The 18,605-nt window shown below is 43.8% G+C and overlaps 1 protein-coding gene across 1 annotated transcript in view; it reads left to right on the top strand.

Moving 5' to 3' along the window:
* The window catches only part of ARHGAP27 (Rho GTPase activating protein 27), a 117,731-nt gene that overhangs the window by 59,645 nt on the left and 39,481 nt on the right, over positions 1–18,605 (top strand). The window contains exons 8-13 of the mRNA XM_075276796.1: positions 1,783–1,890; positions 2,414–2,507; positions 4,408–4,509; positions 4,585–4,683; positions 10,952–11,029; positions 18,118–18,252. Of these exons, the coding sequence (XP_075132897.1) occupies positions 1,783–1,890; positions 2,414–2,507; positions 4,408–4,509; positions 4,585–4,683; positions 10,952–11,029; positions 18,118–18,252 (616 nt within the window). The remainder of the gene's footprint in view (positions 1–1,782; positions 1,891–2,413; positions 2,508–4,407; positions 4,510–4,584; positions 4,684–10,951; positions 11,030–18,117; positions 18,253–18,605) is intronic.

The following is an 18,605-nucleotide window of genomic DNA, read 5'->3' as shown; positions in this document are numbered from 1 at the left end:
CCGGCATCTCAGCAGCTCGCTGGGAAGCCTTATAATGAGCGTGTTGTTGGTGTTGATAATCCGCCTGCTCTGGCGTTTCAGCAGCTGTTAAGCTGGCCTGCCACTGAACCCATTCCTTGCGCTGTGCCCGTGAGTGTTCTGGCATCTCAGCAGCTCACTGGGACACTCTGTTGACTTCTGGCTACATTCATAGCTGTCGTTGTTTTAGAATTTTGCAACAAATTAGATTTTCTTTTTTTCTGGCATGTTTAAAAGCAGAAAACTGCCAATTTCGATTAAAGGTGTTTTCTCATCCTGTGTGTCAGCACTGTCTGGAGCAGATCAGATAATATGCAAATGTATGTACAGAATCCAATGAAGATTAGCTGAGTGTTTACATAGCCTCTGATAAAGCCAGGTCTGGTATCTATCTCAGATAAGATGCAGCAGTGTAATATAGTATGTGAACATAAATTCATAACAGTCATGAAGCCATGTAATTTAACGGGATAAAAAAGTAGCCTACGTTTTAATCGAGGTTACAATCTATGTGCCAAATTTCATTCAAATCCGTTCAGAGATTTTTGCGTAATTGACTAACAAACATCCAAACACACAAACATCCAAACACAAAACTTTCACATTTGTAATATTAGTAGGATTGCGGATTGCACAAGTACATAACATTGCTTCTTTCAGGATTTCCACCTCTGCCTTTTTCTGTGTCTCCTTGTTTGCTCACTATTCAGCTAGTTGAATAGCTGTCTGCTGGACTATTGTGTTGAACTTACTTGTGAGGCTCATCATCTGTTTCTAATGATTAGAACATGCCCTGAGTTAACCCTGATTGGGCTGCCTATATATATGTGACTAAGGCTTGGTTCACACATCAGTATGCCATCCATCCGTTTGAATTCAGTTTGAGACTAAAAACGGACTGATCCACATACTGATTGTATCATCCACTGTCCATTCCCTAGGGAACAGATAAGGGGATTAAAAGTAGAAAATTGTAAACAGAGTGGCAATAAGGACATTTATTATATGTCCTTATCTCTACTCTGTTTACAATTGCTACTTTTAATCCCCTTATCTGTCCTCTAGGGGACAGACAGTGTTTGCTATTAGCATAAAAAGGTGTCAGTATGGGGGCGTTCACACTACCGTCAGTGTCCGACAGGTAGTGTCCGCTCCTAGTGTCCGTACAAAATCTCGCACGGACATTAGGAGCGGACACTAGCTGTGTCGGTGACACTTTTCATTGATTTAAATGGCAATCGGGTGCGTTCTTTTGCACTCCGTAACTGTCTGTTTGTAAAGATGTCCGACTTTTCAAGCGGACAGGAAAAAACCTACGTCGGGTTTTTCTGTCCGCTTGAAAAGTCGGACGTCTTTACAAACGGACAGTTAAGGACAGGCACGGAGTACAAAATGCACTTTCACCCTAAGGTTTCATCAGGAGAAGACAAATTGAGGCATACCAAGACGAGTATATATAGAGATACTGATAATGGTGTTCCAGCCATGTCTGTGGTGCATGGCATTACACGTATTGAAGATCTCCTTTCACATATTACCTGTGTTTTCACTATGTCTGTGCTTTTTGTACCAATTGATTCATTGATCATTTTGAAAGTATATTTATTATATATTTTCATCAATAAATTTATTATATATTTTTAGATATTGACTTTATTGGCCTTCTTTGATCACATAAAAGTTGCTTTGATTAGTGTGCTCTGGCTTGAATATATTGTGTGTTGAAGTTGTCTTTGAGCTAATGCGACTGTTCTGATTTTCCAGCTGAGAACGCGCGGTGGGTGCGAGTATCTGATTCATCACGAATCTGAAACCATCACCAAAGACTGGTTTGCATCAATAAGCAAGAGTATTGGCAAGAACAACCACATAGTAAGTGTTTGGGAACACATTACTTTCATGTGACTGACTAGAGCTGAGTGTGTTTGTGAAGATTGCCAGTAGGTCTCATGCATATGACTGTGTTTTTCACAGCTAATACACTGAACCATGCATTTCTCATATGTAAAGCAGTGAAACGAAGACAAGTCTCACTACAGGTCCTATTCCTGTCCTGTCCGTTTTATGGCCAGGGTTTACTGGAAGCAGTAAATTGTGCCGTGGAGGCACGGGTAGCACATGGATGAACCTGACGTTCAATCATGGCATGCACTGAGTCATGTGCACATAGTCTTGTGTTGTAATAACCTGCACATCCCCTTTAATCTCTTCTGTGTCCTTGGTACAGCAGGATGTGTGGCCCCTTGAAGTGCTCTATGGCTATGCTTGAGGGCCCCTAATGTTGAAGGTTTTACGTCTGACAGCAGTGATGACTTAGCTTGGCTCATGCTTCATCAAGACCAAAAGTGAATGTGTCTACTGTCTGCTGAGTTGCTATCCAAATTTCTCTTTCTAGTCTGCAGATTACACCTCAGAGAATGAAACAGAGTCACTGAGCGAATTTGGCTCAACTGAGAAGTTAGGAATTAAAGATGAGAAGCGGAATCGTGGTAAGAAACCACTTTTTTGGTGGACAGGTGTGAGGGCAGAAGGTGTAGATGCTTTAAAATCACAATGTATTTAGTTTCAGTGTTCTCCTCCAACATGGAACTTAAAGGGTTTTTTTTTCCATTTCCCTGTTTCATTAGTTTTCCTGCTGTCTCTTCTTCTTACTTCCTATATTTCTCCTCCACCCTCCCAGCTTGCTGAACAGGACACTATGAAATATCACAATACTTATGCAGATCAGATTATATGAACATGCTTGTAGAGAAAGGATTCAGTTTTATCTGTGTATTTACATAGAGAGATAACAGACACAGTGTTATCAGCAAAATGTAATTAACTGAACTGATTGTCTTGCCCACAGAGCTGTAGATAACAGTGAGGGCAGTGAGTGACATCACTTGTCCTATTACACAGGAAACACTGTGTAAGCAATGGGGGGAATAAGTTAACATAGCAGGCAAACAAAGCAGCATTTCTAAAGCAATATATTCAGGAATGGTCTTCTGTTTACATAAGCTACCAGTATAGATTGGATCCTTGAGAATGGGAATACCCATTTATTTCTGGATTTTCTTCAACAAAATCCTTTTATCTGTATAAAAGTATTTTCTGTTAAGCCTTGGATAGCATTATCACTAAACAATGGCAGTAGGGAATGTAGATTAAAGAGGACCTTTCATCAGATCGGGCACAGGCAGTTCTATATACTGCTGGAAAGCTGACAGTGCGCTGAATTCAGCGCACTATCGGCTTTCCCGATCTATGCCCGGTGTAAAGCGCTATCGGTCCCGGTACCGTAGCGCTTTACAGTCAGAAGGGCGTTTCTGACAGTTAGCCAGGGAAGCCCTTCTGCACAGCAGCGCCTATCGCGCTGTACAGTGTGAGCGGGGAGGAACGCCCCCTCCCTCTGCTCACACAGCTCGTCCATAGACGAGTATTATCAGGAGGGGAGGGGGCGTTCCTCCCCAGTCTTAGAGCACAGCGCGATAGGTGCTGCTGGGCAGAAGGGCGTCCCTGGCTAACTGTCAGAAACGCCCTTCTGACTGTAAAGCCCTACGGTACCGGGACCGATAGCGCTTTACACCAGGCACAGATCTGGAAAGCCGATAGTGCGCTGAATTCAGCGCACTGTCAGCTTTCCAGCAGTATATAAAACTGCATGTGCCCGATCTGATGAAAGGTCCTCTTTAAGTAGTCTAATGTTGTGTGAGTATTCTGACTCAATAACTTGACTGCAAGTGTGAGGTTGTGAGGGAGAGCCATGAAGTTCTATGTAATTACCAGTACTCACATCAGATATGTTGTCAGACAGTGTTCAACTCAGCTGAATAGGCGTAGGTAAGATTCCAGATGTTTTATTCCGGGTAAATCTTGTTAAATCCTCATTACAGCAGGTGAAAAAATGATAAATTTCCAGGACATGTTACATGCATCAAGATGAACTAACACAGAGAGAGCTGGGAGATGCTATTACACAGTCAAGGGTACAGAGACACAGGAGGGACAAACTAAAAAGGGCAAAACATAATATCACAGATAGATGTCAGTGAATGAACCAAGTCCTGGGGCATGACAGTGAGGATAGGAACCTCTGCTCTGACCTCCTCTGAGTTATCTCCTGTAAGTGGCTTCTGTAAAAGATATTGTGCCAGGAGCTGTAAAAAGTAGAAATATAATGTCCACCCAAACATAAGCTAAGAGGACAACAGATTCAGACATACTGTGGGCATACTGTGTTTCGTTTCCTTTAATTTTTACTATGTTCTATGGGATCCTGACCCTTTTATTTCAACATGATTACTCCATTCATAAAGTGGAACTCAAGTCATGGTATTGGCCCCCTAAGCTCTCCCTCCAATAGCTGATCTGTGGAACTAATGACTGACATTGTGTATATTACAGGACAGAACTCAGACAGTGACCTGAACGTAAGGGCTAAACTGAGAAAGTTCCTACAGCGAAGGCCAGCATTACAGTACCTCCGAGACAAAGGTTACATTCATGGTAAGGGGAGTTTAGTCCTGACAGTTCATATTCACTGTTACATGCAGGGCACACTGACGTTTTGTTTCTTTACAGACCAAATCTTTGGCTGTCACTTGAATCAATTATGTGAACGGGAGAATAGCAATGTGCCAGAATTTGTCAGTCAAGCTATTGAAGTGGTAGAGAAACGAGGTAAGGACATTGTCTCTGCATGACAAACAAACTCTGAATAAATCAATAGTATAGATGATTGTAAAAACTTTGTTATACAACGTATGAGAGAAAATGTCTCTGCTTTTATCAAGCCAGTTCCCTGCTCCCCTACCTCTGCAAGTTTCATAACACAGAAGACTCACGTCTATAGAAGTCTGTGGACTGGGGAGGGGAGAAATGAGCAAGAAGTGCAGGAGATAAAAGATGATAGACCCTAAATGTTATGTGTCCTGAATGTTCCTGGGGAACTGATTAAGACTGGTAAATGGAACAAATAAATTCCCACCATGCAGTGCATGGCAGCTAGCTGAGCTGAAAAACACCAATCACTACCTCACGGTCATTCCATATATCTCTATCTTATTATTAATGTCCAAATCTCATATTGACTTTATATGAGCTATCACATTGAGGGCTTCCCCCTCACTATAATTGAATACTATTATCCTATAGAGGGCTGCCTATCATTGCAGACCATGGTTTACGGATTTCAATGGGCAAAAGAGACTGCAAAGTTTAAAGTAAGTTTTGCTTTTTCTGGATTTATCAAGGATATACTACTGACTGTGGAATACAAACCACCCAGTTACTTAAATCCTCGGTTGTGAAGGAAAAAAGCCACATACCCAATCCTTATTGGTCACTAGACATGATGGATCGTGGAACCAGTCCCAATTCTATCAATTTCAAAACTTCCATAGCATTACCCACAAGTACTTAAGTATATTTATGTTTATAAGAATTTTTGTGACCCTTATTTATCTGTTGAAACATGCCTTTATTAGCAATCTCTTTATGCCAGCAATTTTTATATCAGTTCCTTTGTATTATGTTTCCTATTACCAAATTACCTGCATTATGTTTTTTTTTTTTATTACCGATTATGACTTTGCTATAAGTATGTGTATGTGTATATTTATATAGTGACCTGATGTATGTCTTGTATGTCCTTGTATGTCCACCCTCCTTGTATGTCCTTGGAAACAAAAAACTGAATCATTTTATTTCATCGTCCTGTGCAGTATTTATTACTGAACTACATTTGCCAGTAGCGCTCTATCATTTCCCAGTTTTTTCACTTTCCTCTACATTTTGCACCACCACCCACTCTGTGGGATTGTGTCCATGTAAGAGCTGCAACTGGTCTAGTGGGCTCTTTTTGGAGTCTATTATTTCTACCAGACAGGTGCCAGGTCATCAGTTTCCTCTCTTTTAAAGTTCGGTGTAAGGTTTAATAGAAGCAGGAAAGAGTACCTGGGAGAACGTAAGAGGGTGAGGACCATTGATGTGTGGCAGGAAGGTTGAGTGAAGTGCAGTAGGGAACATTGGGTTGCTTGAGATCACCTAACCGACGCCAGGTCCTCAGGACTTGGTGTGCCACATATGGGAGGTCTGGATTGGTTTGTCCGACCAGTGGTGCTGGTGAAGCCAAGAAATTGATTAAATGGAAAGAGGGCACAAAGACCTCTCCAGGGCAACCCAGAGTTTAGTGCCAAAGGAGTGGTGCCAGTATAATATGCACGTTGTAACTGCGGCAAGGTAATGGTGCAGTCAGGAACCACCAGGCCTCCCAACAATTTAGGTCTGACCAAAACGTGTTTAGTGAGTCTCGGGGATTTGGAATCCCATATAAATCCTACATGTAGGGTTTAGCTGTCCGCTTGAAAAGTTGGACATCTTTGTGAACGGACACTTAAGGACAGGCACGGACAGCAAAGGACACTGCATGCTGTCCCATTTAAAATCATGCAAAATGTTACGGACACAGCTAGTGTCCGATGCTAATGTCCGTGCGAGATATTGCACGGACATCAGCATCGGACACTAGCTGTTGGACACTGACAGTAGTGTGAACGCCCCCTAATAGAGTGGAGCATAGTGAGGAGGAGTTTGTGGTCTACAGTGTCAAATGCTGCTGAGAGATCCAGAAAGAAGAATCAGTAGTGAATAGTTCCCTTTAAATTTAGCCATCAAGAGATTGTTAGAGTGTAGTGCACAAAAACATGATTGGTAGGGGTCCAGAAGAGAGTTTGCAGAGAGATAGCGGATTAGGCAGGAATATACCAGGCATTCCAGGAGTTTAGAGATGAAGGGGAGGTTATAGAAAGGTTGGTAGTTAGCAGTATAGGATGGGTTGAGGAAGGGTTTTTTTTAGTAGTGGGGTAAGGGGAAGGAGGGAAAGATTCCAGAAGAAAGAGAGAGGTTAATTTTAGTAAGGTGAATTGTGACAGTAGGGGACAAGGATCGGAAGAGGTGTAACGGGATAGGATCACTTGTGCAAATAATGGGGTGAGAGTTTGTGGCCATATCTTGAGTCATATCTCGGTCTGTGACAGGTATCCACATCTTTGGCATGAGGAGGAAGTGAAAGGTTGTCAAAGAGTCATTTAGGGTTTGGAGATTTGGAGAGAGAAAAGATGAGAGAGGTGAAGTAAGCTAGTTTGGTGGGGTGAAGGGCAGAGTTTTAGGCTTTGAGTATAAACTTGAAGTGAAGAAAATTTGCAGATATGTGAGATTTTCACCATAGATGTTCAGCACATCTTGAGCATTGCTAAATAAAACGTAGTTAAGGAGTTTGCTAAGTTTGCCGGTGTCTGTGTTGGAATTTTCGGATGGCCAAGGTGCTACTTTATTCAGGGTGGCTTTGAGAGTTTTATTGTAGTGTTTGGTGGCTAGTTCCGGACAGGAGAGAATCGAGATGGGGACAGTGGTGACTGTAGGGTATCTGAGAGGTGCTGTGTGTTTACAGCCCGTAGATTTCTACATCTGCAGTAAGTTGGAGTGTTTTGTGAAAGACAAGAAGCTTTATGTTAAAGAAAGAAGATTGTGGTCAGAAATTGGTATGGGAGTGTTAGTAAAGTCAAAGACAGAACAGGAGAGGCAGGGGTGTTAATGGGAATGTTAAAGTCACCCATAATGAGGGTAGGAATTTCACAGGATAGGAAGTTGGGAATCCATGAATTAAAGTGTTCTAAAAACTGGTACGGTGAGCAAGAGGGACGGTAGATGACAGCTACTTGAATGGAGAAAGGGCGCAAGAGTCTGATAGTGTGGACCTATAAAGAGGGAAAGAAGTGCGATGGTACTGGAAGAATGACCTGAAAAGTGCATTGCGGTAGGTGCTCCATGACTAAAGCATAGAGTATTGGTAACCGGCAGATCCTTTCCAGTTCTGGCAGATTAAATGGTGAACGTTGGTGGACAGCTATTTTCAGGTCTCTCCAGAGATGCTCAATTGGGTTTAGGTCAGTGCTCTGACTGGGTCAGTCAAGAATGGCCACAGAGTTGTTCTGAAGCCATTCCTTTGTTATTTTAGCTGTGTGCTTAGGGTCATTGTTTTATTGGAAGGTGAACCTTTGGCCCAGTCTGAGGTCCAGAGCACTGTGGAAGAGGTCTTTTTTCCAGAATATTTCTGTACTTGGCCACATTCATCTTTCCTTCAATTTTAAGCAGTCATCCTGTCTCTGCAGCTGAAAAACATCCCCATAGCATGATGCTGCCACCACCATGTTTCACTGTTGGAATTGTATTGGGCAGGTGATGAGCAGTTCCTGGTTTTCTCCACACATACTGCATAGAATTAATTCCCAAAATTTCGATCTTTGTCTCATCAGACCAGAGAATCTTATTTCTCATAGTCTGGGAGTCCTTCATGTGTTTTTTGGCAAACTCTTTGTGGGCTTTCATATGTCTTGCACCGAGGAGAGGCTTCCTTCAGACCACTCTACCATAAAGTCCCGACTGATGGAGGGCTGCAGTGATAGTTGACTTTCTGAAACTTTCTCTCATCTCCCACATTTATAAGGGTATTTCGATGTCGCATACTCACCAGTCTTTGCTGCTGTAAAATCTTCTTTCTTCCTGGTTTCTTGTGTCATTTGGTGGGCAATTAGTGTGTAGCTCCACCCACCGCATAGCGTGATCCTATGGGGCGGCTGAAGGGCCTGTGATGTCATCAAAGGTCCTCAAACAACACTATATGCACAATATTGGACTATGAAGTACATGAGTATAGACATTCTCTTTTCCATAGAAGATTATTATCATTATTAGAAATCGATTAAATGGATAATAGACTACACAGAGTAGGGGAGAGAAACCAATTTACATGCTATAGGACCAAGACTAAACTTGTAATAAAATCAGTTTTAGGTCTGTGTTACATACAGAGACTGCCTGTCTCTGCCATAATGCACACAATTGAATTAGCTAACCTGATAAATGGGAGAACAGAAGACGAGTTCAGAAATGAAAGCAGCTCCTCTCCTCTATCTGAGAGCAGGAAGCTAGGTCACGTGTGGTGAAGACACAGGAATAGCTAGAAACACAGGCTAGCTCCCGTGCACTTAGCTCCTCCTCCCTCCCCCCTGAGAGCAGGCAGATACATCACTTGACTTTTGAGCAGATAAGCCCAAGGTCTGTGTCAACAATGAATTGAATAAAGTAAGATAGTGGACAAACAAAGCAGTTTTGCTGAAGCTGTGTATTTGGGAAAAGTCTTAAATCCACATTAACAAGAAGTATAGATAGGATCCTTGTGATAGGACAACCCTTTAAGGATTATGGAGGCTACTGTGCTCTTAGGAATCTTAAGTGCCGTAGAAATTATTTTACAATGCAAAAGCCCCTACTTACATGACGTCTGATGTTCAGTACATCATTGCAAATGGCCGACATCTTCAGGGAATGCACTGGAGCCAGGGAGAGGTAAGTAACTGTTTTCTTTGTATGTTCCCCGGGCCCTCGGTCTCCAATTATTATACTCAAGGATCTGAAAAGAGTATAATAATTGTTCATGACTGTCCACAATGGGGTATAATACTGTGTGCAGGGGCCAATATGGGTCATAATACTATGAGCAGGGGCCACTATGGGCTGCTATATTGTGTAAATTGGGGATAGGTGTGTGAAAAAGAGGACAAGCTAAACTAATAAATGAATAAAGCCTATAGCGTTATGAGTTACTTTGTTATTAAAAAAAAAAAAAAAAAGGGGGGGGGGAGAATGTCATTGGTACCTAAGTGATTGTGTGAATTAGAATACAATTTAGTTCCTAGGAATGCAATATGGACAAGGAGTTTACAAGTAGAACAAACCGAATGTGGTTTGGATAGAAGAGATGTTAAAGGGATCCTATAATTTAATCACCTTTTTTTCTCCCTAACACGTCAGAATAGCCATAAGAAAGGCTATTCTTCTCCTACATTTCGTTGTCTTCTCCGCGCCGCCGTTTTCCTAAAATCCTGTTTTTTCTCGGTATGTAAATGAGTTATTTCACAGCACTGGGGGCTGGCCCTAGCGCTCAAACAGCACTGGGGGCGTCCACAATTCTGCTAGAGAACTCTCTAGTGCCGCATCCATCTTCTTCTGGAACGAGGTCTTCACCGCGTCTTCTTTCGGTGGCGGCTTCTAACTTGTAGGCCTCGGGCAAGCCGACTGCGCATGCCCGCCGTCCAGGAGAAAATGGCCACTTACGATACTGTGAAAGCGGCCATTTTCTTGTGACCTGTGGGCATGTGCAGTCTGCTCTGCCCAAGGCCTAGAAGTCTGAAACCTGCGCTGGAAGAAGAGGATGAAGAGGATGTTGCTGAAGAAGATGAAGGCGGCGCTGGAGAGAGTTCTTTCTCAGCATTGGGGACGCCCCCAGTGCTGCAAGAGAACTCATTTGCATACTGACAAAAACCGGGATTTCAAGTGAACAGCGGCATGGAGAAGACAACGAAAGGTAGGAGAAGAATAGCCTTTCTTAAAGCTATTCCGACATGTTACTCAGAAAAAAATGTTTTTTGAAAGATAGGATCCCTTTAATAGATTGTTTGCACTTGACAAAGGGAGTCCAAATCCTGAAACGCGTAGTACCCTGTATCTTCTAAATTAAAAAAGTTTTGAGTTTAAATTGTTGAAGAAGTGAAATCTCATTTATTGCAGAACTGTGCAACTTGTCGGTTGTGGGTGGTACCACCCCAGCTTCTGCTATCTTGTTGATTTTAACAAAACTGCCTGGATGTTCATGGGCTGTGTGGAGTATTCGCACACCATATAAAGACTCCAAAAAATTGTCAGCATCTAGTCTTTTTATGTACACTTCCCACAATGTGGAAATATAGTATAAGCATATAGAAGGATTACTCAAAGAGTCTCAGGGAGGGATTATTCTAAATCTGTAATGTCATAGGTTTGAACCAGTCGTCTAAGGAATAAACGCCTTGTTCCTTACCAATCTTTGTTTTATCATTTGGGGAAATAGGTTTGGACATTGACGGCTTGTATCGGATCAGTGGGAACCTGGCAGTCATTCAGAAATTACGCTATAAGGTGGATCATGGTGAGTTTGTATTTGTATATACAGTCATGGCTGTAAGTGGTGGCACCCCTGAAATTTTTCCAGAAAAATAAGTATTTATCCCAGGAAATTATTGTAATTACACGTTTTGATATACATGTTTATTTCCATTGTGTGTATTGGAACAACCCAAAAAAATAGAGAAAAAAAATGCCAAAAATTATATAATTTCACGCAAAATTCCAAAAATGGGCAAGACAAAACTACTTACACCTTCAACTTAATATTTGCTGAAATTGCTGAAATCAATCGCTTTCTATAATCATCAAGAAGCTTCTTATACCTCACAACTGAAATTTTGAACGACTACTCTTTTGCAAACAGCTCTCATATTTGAAGGGTGGCTTCTCCCAGCAGCAATTTTAGCATAATTCCACACGTGTTCGATGGGATTTAGATCCAGACTCATTACTGGCCACTTTGGAACTCTCCAGCGCTTTGTTTCCATACATTTCTGGGTGCTTTTTAAAGTATTTTTGGAGTCATTGTTCTTCTGGAAGAGCCATGACCTAGACATGTAGTCAGCTTTCTGACACTGGGCCCTACATTGCGACCCAAAATCCTTTGGTAATCTTCAGATTTCATGATGCTTGCACACAGTGTTGGACTGGGGTGTCTAGGGCCCACCAGTGGAATTGTTTCTAGGGGCCCACCGCCAGGACCCTGCAGATCAGCGGTACCGAGGCACGTCAGCTTAAGGTAATAACTAGAGATGAGCGAACAGTAAAATATTCGATGTTCGTTATTCGTTTTGAATAGCATCTCAATATTCGACTATTCGAACGAATATCGAACCCCATTATAGTCTATGGGAGAAAATGCTTCGTTTCAGGGGATCCCACCATTCGACTCAGGAGGGTCACCAAGTCCACTATCACACCTCAGCAAATGATGCCAACACCTCTAAAATGCAACTGGGACAGCAGTGGAAGCATGCCTGGGGGCATCTAACACACCAAAGTCCCTCTATTACCCCAGTGTGGAAGAAAAGGACCTAGCCACGGTGATATGTCTTTGGCCCACCGCGGCTAGATTTATCTGCACTTGAGAAAGGGCATCCTGGCCCGGAACGTGTCGTGCTTAATAAAGTCTTTTATTGTATATGGGCGAGCGCTGGTCTTTGGCTTTTCCTTTGGAGGCTGGTCCTTTTCTTCCATGATTTGACGTCCTGGTGACGGTGACCTGCAGCTGCACTCTACACACAATTGATGGATGTTCAGTGGTTGTTGTGACAAACACAACAACACCAGGTGAGCAGTCACCTTTCTATAATATATCTCCGCATTATCAAAGTTAATACACTAGGATCGGCTTGGTGCCTCTCTTCCTTCTTCTTTTCTATTACCCCAACATCACAGCCTAACAACTACACACTTTCCACATTCAAAAAAACCTCTATCAAAGTAGGAAAATACATAGACACAAACCCCAATTTAAGCTCAACAAACATTAACAAGCACCCCTTTAAATCACGTTCCCCATGACAACCACAGATGGAATAGGCAATGGGAAATCCTTCAGTCCCCACCCTGAACTGTCATTGTGGGTGTGTGTGTGTGTGTGTGTGTGTGTGTGTGTGTGTGTGTGTGTGTGTGTGTGTGTGTGTGTGTGATATGTGGTACGACCTTCCAAAATTCACTTTTAAGGTCCTTAATGTGAGCCTGGATGAATGTAGGTGAGGCTGGGACCGGGTCGCAAACTGTGGTGGCCTGCCTTGTCTCCCCCGCCCAATATTCCTGGCAGGAGTGCTGAAACACCACCCTCCTCCTCTGCCATTGAATCGACCCCAGCTACTGGCATGGGGAGACGTCAGCAGGCTGCGCTCATCAGCTTGGGGAACAGACAGCACACTGCCTCCGTGGTCAGGGATGCCATCCTGGCTGAGATGGCAATGTGTTTTTCCCTGCTACACCTGGGGCCAGGCATGTTTGTTTTGTGTGATAACGGCAGGAACCTGGTAGCGGCTCTGGAGCTTGCCAGCCTCCAACACGTTCCATGCCTGGCCCACTTCTAACTTAGTGGTGCAACGTTTTTTGAAAACATACCCAAATGTACACAAGCTACTGGTGAAAGTGCGGCACTTGTGCTAGCCTCCGAAGCCTCCTGCAACGCCTCCATCTGCCAGAACACTGGCTGATGTGCGACGTTCCCACACACTGGAACTCGACATACCACATGTTGAGTAGAGTGTGTGAGCAGCAGAGACCCTTGATGGAGTAAGGGGACAGTGAGCAATTGGAAGAGGAGTTGGTGGACGACGAGGCCACCGACCCGACATGAACAGGAGTGATGTCTAGGGGCAAAAGCAGTATAAATATGGAGGGAAGCTAAATCAACAAAAAAGGTGGCTAGAAGCAGAGGCATAAACTGGGGTGATATCTAGGGGTGGAAGCAGTGTAGATGTAGAGGGAAGCTAAGCAGCAAAAACGGTGGCTAGAGACAAAGGCATGCAAAACTCTACCCTGTTGCAAGACTTATTCCTAGGTCTGGGACACGTTAATAGCCCCCCCCCTGGTCAAATTACCGCCACTGAGGGGCCTAGTGTCACCAGGAGGGACAAGTATAGGTGCATGTTGTGGGAGTACCTTGCCAACCCCAGTTCTGTCCTCTCCGATCCCTCTGTGCCCTACACTTATTTTCTCATCAGTTTTTCTGAAATACACATCTCTTGTCAACTTCCTTTGGTATCTCAGAGGTGGTGTCCTCTGTTCTGAAACACACATCTGAGTTCCCTTGGCAATTAGCGTTAAGAGAACCCCTGAGCAACCAACTGTAGGCAGATACCAACTTGCCTTTTCTTTCTCAGTTTTTTTTTTTGTGTTGTTCCAGTGACTTCACACAGTATAATGTCCCATAATGGCCCCCATCCAGATTAATATCTCATAGTGGCCCTTTACACAGTGTAATGGCTCAGAGTGGCCCCTATTTTAATAATATATTAAAAATCCCACATACACAAGAGATGACATTCCTGTTCCTTCTGTCAATTATACTTTTAGGGTCTGAATACATAAAAATGGAAACAATATACACAATACAGTACCTACGTTAGCATAACGTGGGGACCGGCCCCGGGGGGTATTTTACACTTTGAGGGGAAGGGGGGGATAAGTTTTTATACCCACAATTAGAATGCATTCTAATTTCGGGCATTAGCTGTGGGCCTCCGCATATAGCGGAAACACGGTTGCTTGGGTCGTATTGGTATTTGTTTTTGTAGATGGGGTTATGAGGCTTTTGTTCCAGTCTTGAGAGAAGTGTCTGGTGTTGATTTATGTCTGGGGAGCTGTATTTGATCATCTATGGTAGGATGCCGTCGAGACCACTGGCCTTTTTGCCTTTCAGCAGGGCGATTCTTTCTTGTATATCTTTTATCGTGATTGGTAAGTCCAGAGGGTTTTGGAAGTCTTTGATGACTTTCTTCATGTCCTTCAGTTTGGTGGTTATCTGTTGCTGTTCCGGGGTTTGGTCTTCTTCAGGTATGTTTTTGTAAAGACCTCTGAAGTAGTTTGGCCAGATGTTGCCATTTTGGATGAGGAGGAAGTTTTTCTTGGGCTTTGTGCCCATGTGGTACCAGGTCTCCCAGAATGAGCTGTCCTGGAGGGAGTCCTAGAGTTGCTCTGTTTTGTGGGAGAGGTACTTCTGTTTCTTCTCTGTTAGGGTGCCTTTGTATCGTTTGCGTAGATTGTCGTAGGCGTCCCTTGCCTCTCTGTTGTTGGGGTCTCTGTGTCTCTGGTCGGAGGCTGCCCTTAGGAGAACAATGTAGAGCCTTGCAGTCGCTGTCAAAACATTTGTGAGACTGTTTGTTAGTATGTCTCTTGGGTTTTGTCTGTTTCATGCCTGCTATTTCTGCTGTGGTGTACAGGATGTTATTGAAGTCCTTGACTGCTCGAGTGACCCCTTGTTGGTCTGGCTGGTAGGAACTCGTATAGAAGTTTCTGAGCAGTTCCTTGATTTCGGGTCGGTTAGTCGCGTTGGTGTATTCAGTGGCCTGGTGACTGGCCCGTTTAAAGGATGGTGGCAGGTTGTAGAGACCAATCTGGTGGGGCTGCTGTGTGGGTGGCTTGTAAGTGGATCTCATGTACAGCAGGATCTGGTTGTGTTCTGACAGGTGTGTCTCAGGGGTGATTATGAAAGCATCTATGTCTGCTGGGTCTGCGTCTGTGATGGCATAGTCCACCACACTGTTGCCCACGTGGGATTTTAGTGTGAAGCGTCCTAGAGAGTCCCCTCTCGTACATCCGTTCGTTATGTACAGTTCCAGACTCCAGCACAGGTTCAGCAGCTGTCTCCCGCTCTTGTTGACGACTCTGTCATAGCTATTTCTTCTTGTCTGTGCAGACTCCAGGTGGTAGACATCGCCTCCCAGGATGTTTCCATTAGAAGACAGGTCGTCTTTCTCTGTGCCCGTCCTGGTGTTGAGGTCGCCGCAGATCAGCAATCTGCCTTAGGATTGGAACTGGTCAGCTTCCCTTTGTAGGACCTCATAGATATCTTGGTTGTGGTAGGGGGACTCTGATGGAGGGGATGTATGCTGCACAGAGGTATACATCATGTTGGCCGTTGAGGATAGAGCTGCTTATTTTTATCCACATGTGGTTGTCTCTGCGTTTGATGGATTTCACATGTTTTTTTAGCTCCTCCTTGAACCATATCAGTTTGCCTCTTGCGTGATGGCCTAGTTTGGTGGTCTTGCTTTTCTGGGCAGCAACAGAGAATTCCTTGTATCCCGTGGGTGTTAGAGATTCATCTTCTGCCCGGCTCCATGTCTCTAGGAGGATTTGGATGTCGATATTTTTTAGTCTGTCCATGAAGTCTGGATCGTTTGGTTTGTATCCAAAGGCTGAGGCATTCAGCCCTTGGATTTTCCAGCTACTGATAGACAGTAGTGTCATCTTTGGTGGGTATACCTTGTAATGGGCTGTCCTGCAGAGGATGGGCTGGATTCAGTGTGCTGCACAGAGTGCTGAGCATGGTCTCTATCCTCTCCATGTCTGTGCTCTACCTTGCTCTATATGGCACAGGTGGCTTCCGCCATTGTTTATGGAAGTATCCATTTCCAGTTTGTTGGGGGAGATGCCGTGCTTGAGGTATTTTCCAGCCAGGCAACTTCTCCATGGGTTTTTGTCTTGTATGTTGAGGAGGATATGGTGTTTGGGGCTTTTTCCTGACAGGTGACAGGGTGTGGGACTGGGGGTCTCTGTTGAGCACTATGTCTTTAAGTTCTTTGGCCAGAAGACTAACTCCTTGTTTGTTGAGGTGTTTGTCGTAATATAGGTGATACTGGTTTATGGAGAGGTGTTGTGCCAGGGTGATGTCTGGCGTTGATCTGATTTTGGTTGCAGCTCTGCGTTGATCTCCCTGTTGATGTGTTCAGGGACGTCTTTTTGTGAGAGCAGAGATGACAGGATGATTTTACAGCCTGGTAATTGTTGTTGCGCTTTCTCTGCTAGCTGGGTCAGCTGTCCCGCTATCTGTTGGTCCTGGACCTGGAGGTTTTCTGTGACTGTGTGTATGATGATGTGGTTGGGTTTGGTGAAATATGGGTTTTTGATTACGGCGGTTGCTTTTTCGACTGTTAAACAGCGGATTTTGTTGACTCTTTTCCCTGGATAGAGTCTACTTGTGTCCAGGTATTTGCCATCACATGACGTACATGCTGAGTGTGACCCTGAGGGCATGATTTCACCTAGAAGCCTGGAAGACGCAGTAAGGAGGCCTAGAAAAAGGTGAAAAAAAGGAGAGTATAATTGTTTGTCATTTACTAACCTCTCCCATGGGCCTCAACCTATTACATTCTGGAGTTTTCAGAGATTCCAGAAAATAGTAATTTCTCTTTCGGTTTGCAAATGATGAATCCCCAAACTTCTGGGTTCTTGAAACTTGGCAACTTTTTTGGTCAAATCTGGTTTGTTATGAACTGATCTCTAATGGATACCCATGGAACCATATACAGCATATACAGTACGATATGTTAACAATGCAAACTTTTAACATAAATATGCCTACAAGGGGATCAGCACATAAAGCTGAGAGTTTTGTAACTGCAGGCACTATCTCCTACCCGCTCTGTCCCAATTCTAAACAATAGAATCTAAAATTTTCTGTTTCTTTTATGATGAGAAGAAGAAGTGGGGGAAGGGTTCTATTAGATTACCACAGTGAATTTTTACCTAAGGTTGATGCTATAATAGAATGGTTAAAAATATGCACCACCTGGTGTGGCATGGATCTAGTAGGTGAGACTGACTTGGATCCAGGAGTGTCAGCTGTGCAGTCCCGCCAGCTATGCATTTGCTGAGCTAACACACCCTTCGCCTTGGCATTTGTTATTGCAGCGTGTCCCAAGTAGTAGTCAAATATGTTCCCCGTAAATATGTTTCTCCAAACCCAGCTCGTTTGATATTGATATGGGAGTGATGCCTAACAATGACAGACATAGAAACTGAAGAAAAGGTTGCACCACCTACCAGATCCATGCCAGACTAAGGAAAATCTACTTTTAACCACTCCATTCTAGCATCTCCCTTTTATTTACAGTAGCACCTCTGTCAGAATCAATTATCTGCTGCCCACTCTTCAATGCTATTAGAAGCTACATGATTTATATTCACACAAGGCCACTGTCAGGGGCTACTTTTGCAGATGGGGTTGCTACGACTGGCCCTGTCTGTACACCAATATCTGCCACCAGAGGTCCCATACAGGGTACACATCATGGGAATGCAACTGTTTATCCTATATATAGGGCAACAAGGAGTCTCAGTGGTTAGCACTGCAGCCTTGCAGCACTGGAGTTCTGGGTTCGAATCCAGCCAAGGTCAACATCTGCAAGGAGTTTGTATGTTCTCCACGTGTTTGCATGGGTTTCCTCCCACCCTCCAAAGACATACTGGTAGGGAATATAGATTCTGAGCACTATATGGGGACAGTGATTGACATTGTCTGAAAACCACTGTGGAATATGATGGAGCTATACAGTATAAGTAAGCATAAAAAATAAATAAATATGTAACCCTCTGTCAGAAGAGGCCTTAACAATATCTTAACCTGCTAATATTGTTTTCCAGGAGAGAACCTTAGCTTAGATGATTGTCGGTGGGATGACGTTCATGTGATCACTGGAGCACTGAAGCTGTTTTTTCGGGAACTACCTGAACCTTTGTTCCCATATAGTCATTTTGACCAGTTTATTGAAGCAATAAGTAAGTATATGCAGTTCATCATGTGAAAGGGAAAGCTTAAAGGTGTTGTCCAGTTTCAGTAACTACATGTTATTTGTATAAAGAAAAGTTACCGTATTTTTCGGACTATAAGACGCACTTTTCCCCCCCAAATTTCGGAGGAAAATGAGTCTTATAGTCCGAATGTGGGGGGAGGAGCGGATTTACAGCATGGCCGCGCTACTGCCACCGCTGGTTTTCTTCAGCGGCAGGAGCGTGACATTACTGCAGGCCCCGGCAGCTAAAACACTCCCCGGCATCCGCCGGTCTATTACAGCAGATGCCGGGGACTGTCTTAGCTGCCGGGGCCTGCAGATTGCCACGCTCCTGCCGCT

The sequence above is a fragment of the Leptodactylus fuscus genome, chromosome 6, assembly GCF_031893055.1.
Source record: "Leptodactylus fuscus isolate aLepFus1 chromosome 6, aLepFus1.hap2, whole genome shotgun sequence".
NCBI lineage: Eukaryota > Metazoa > Chordata > Amphibia > Anura > Leptodactylidae > Leptodactylus > Leptodactylus fuscus.
Note: the sequence above shows the minus strand (reverse complement) of the source record. Positions and strands in the feature narration are given on the sequence as shown.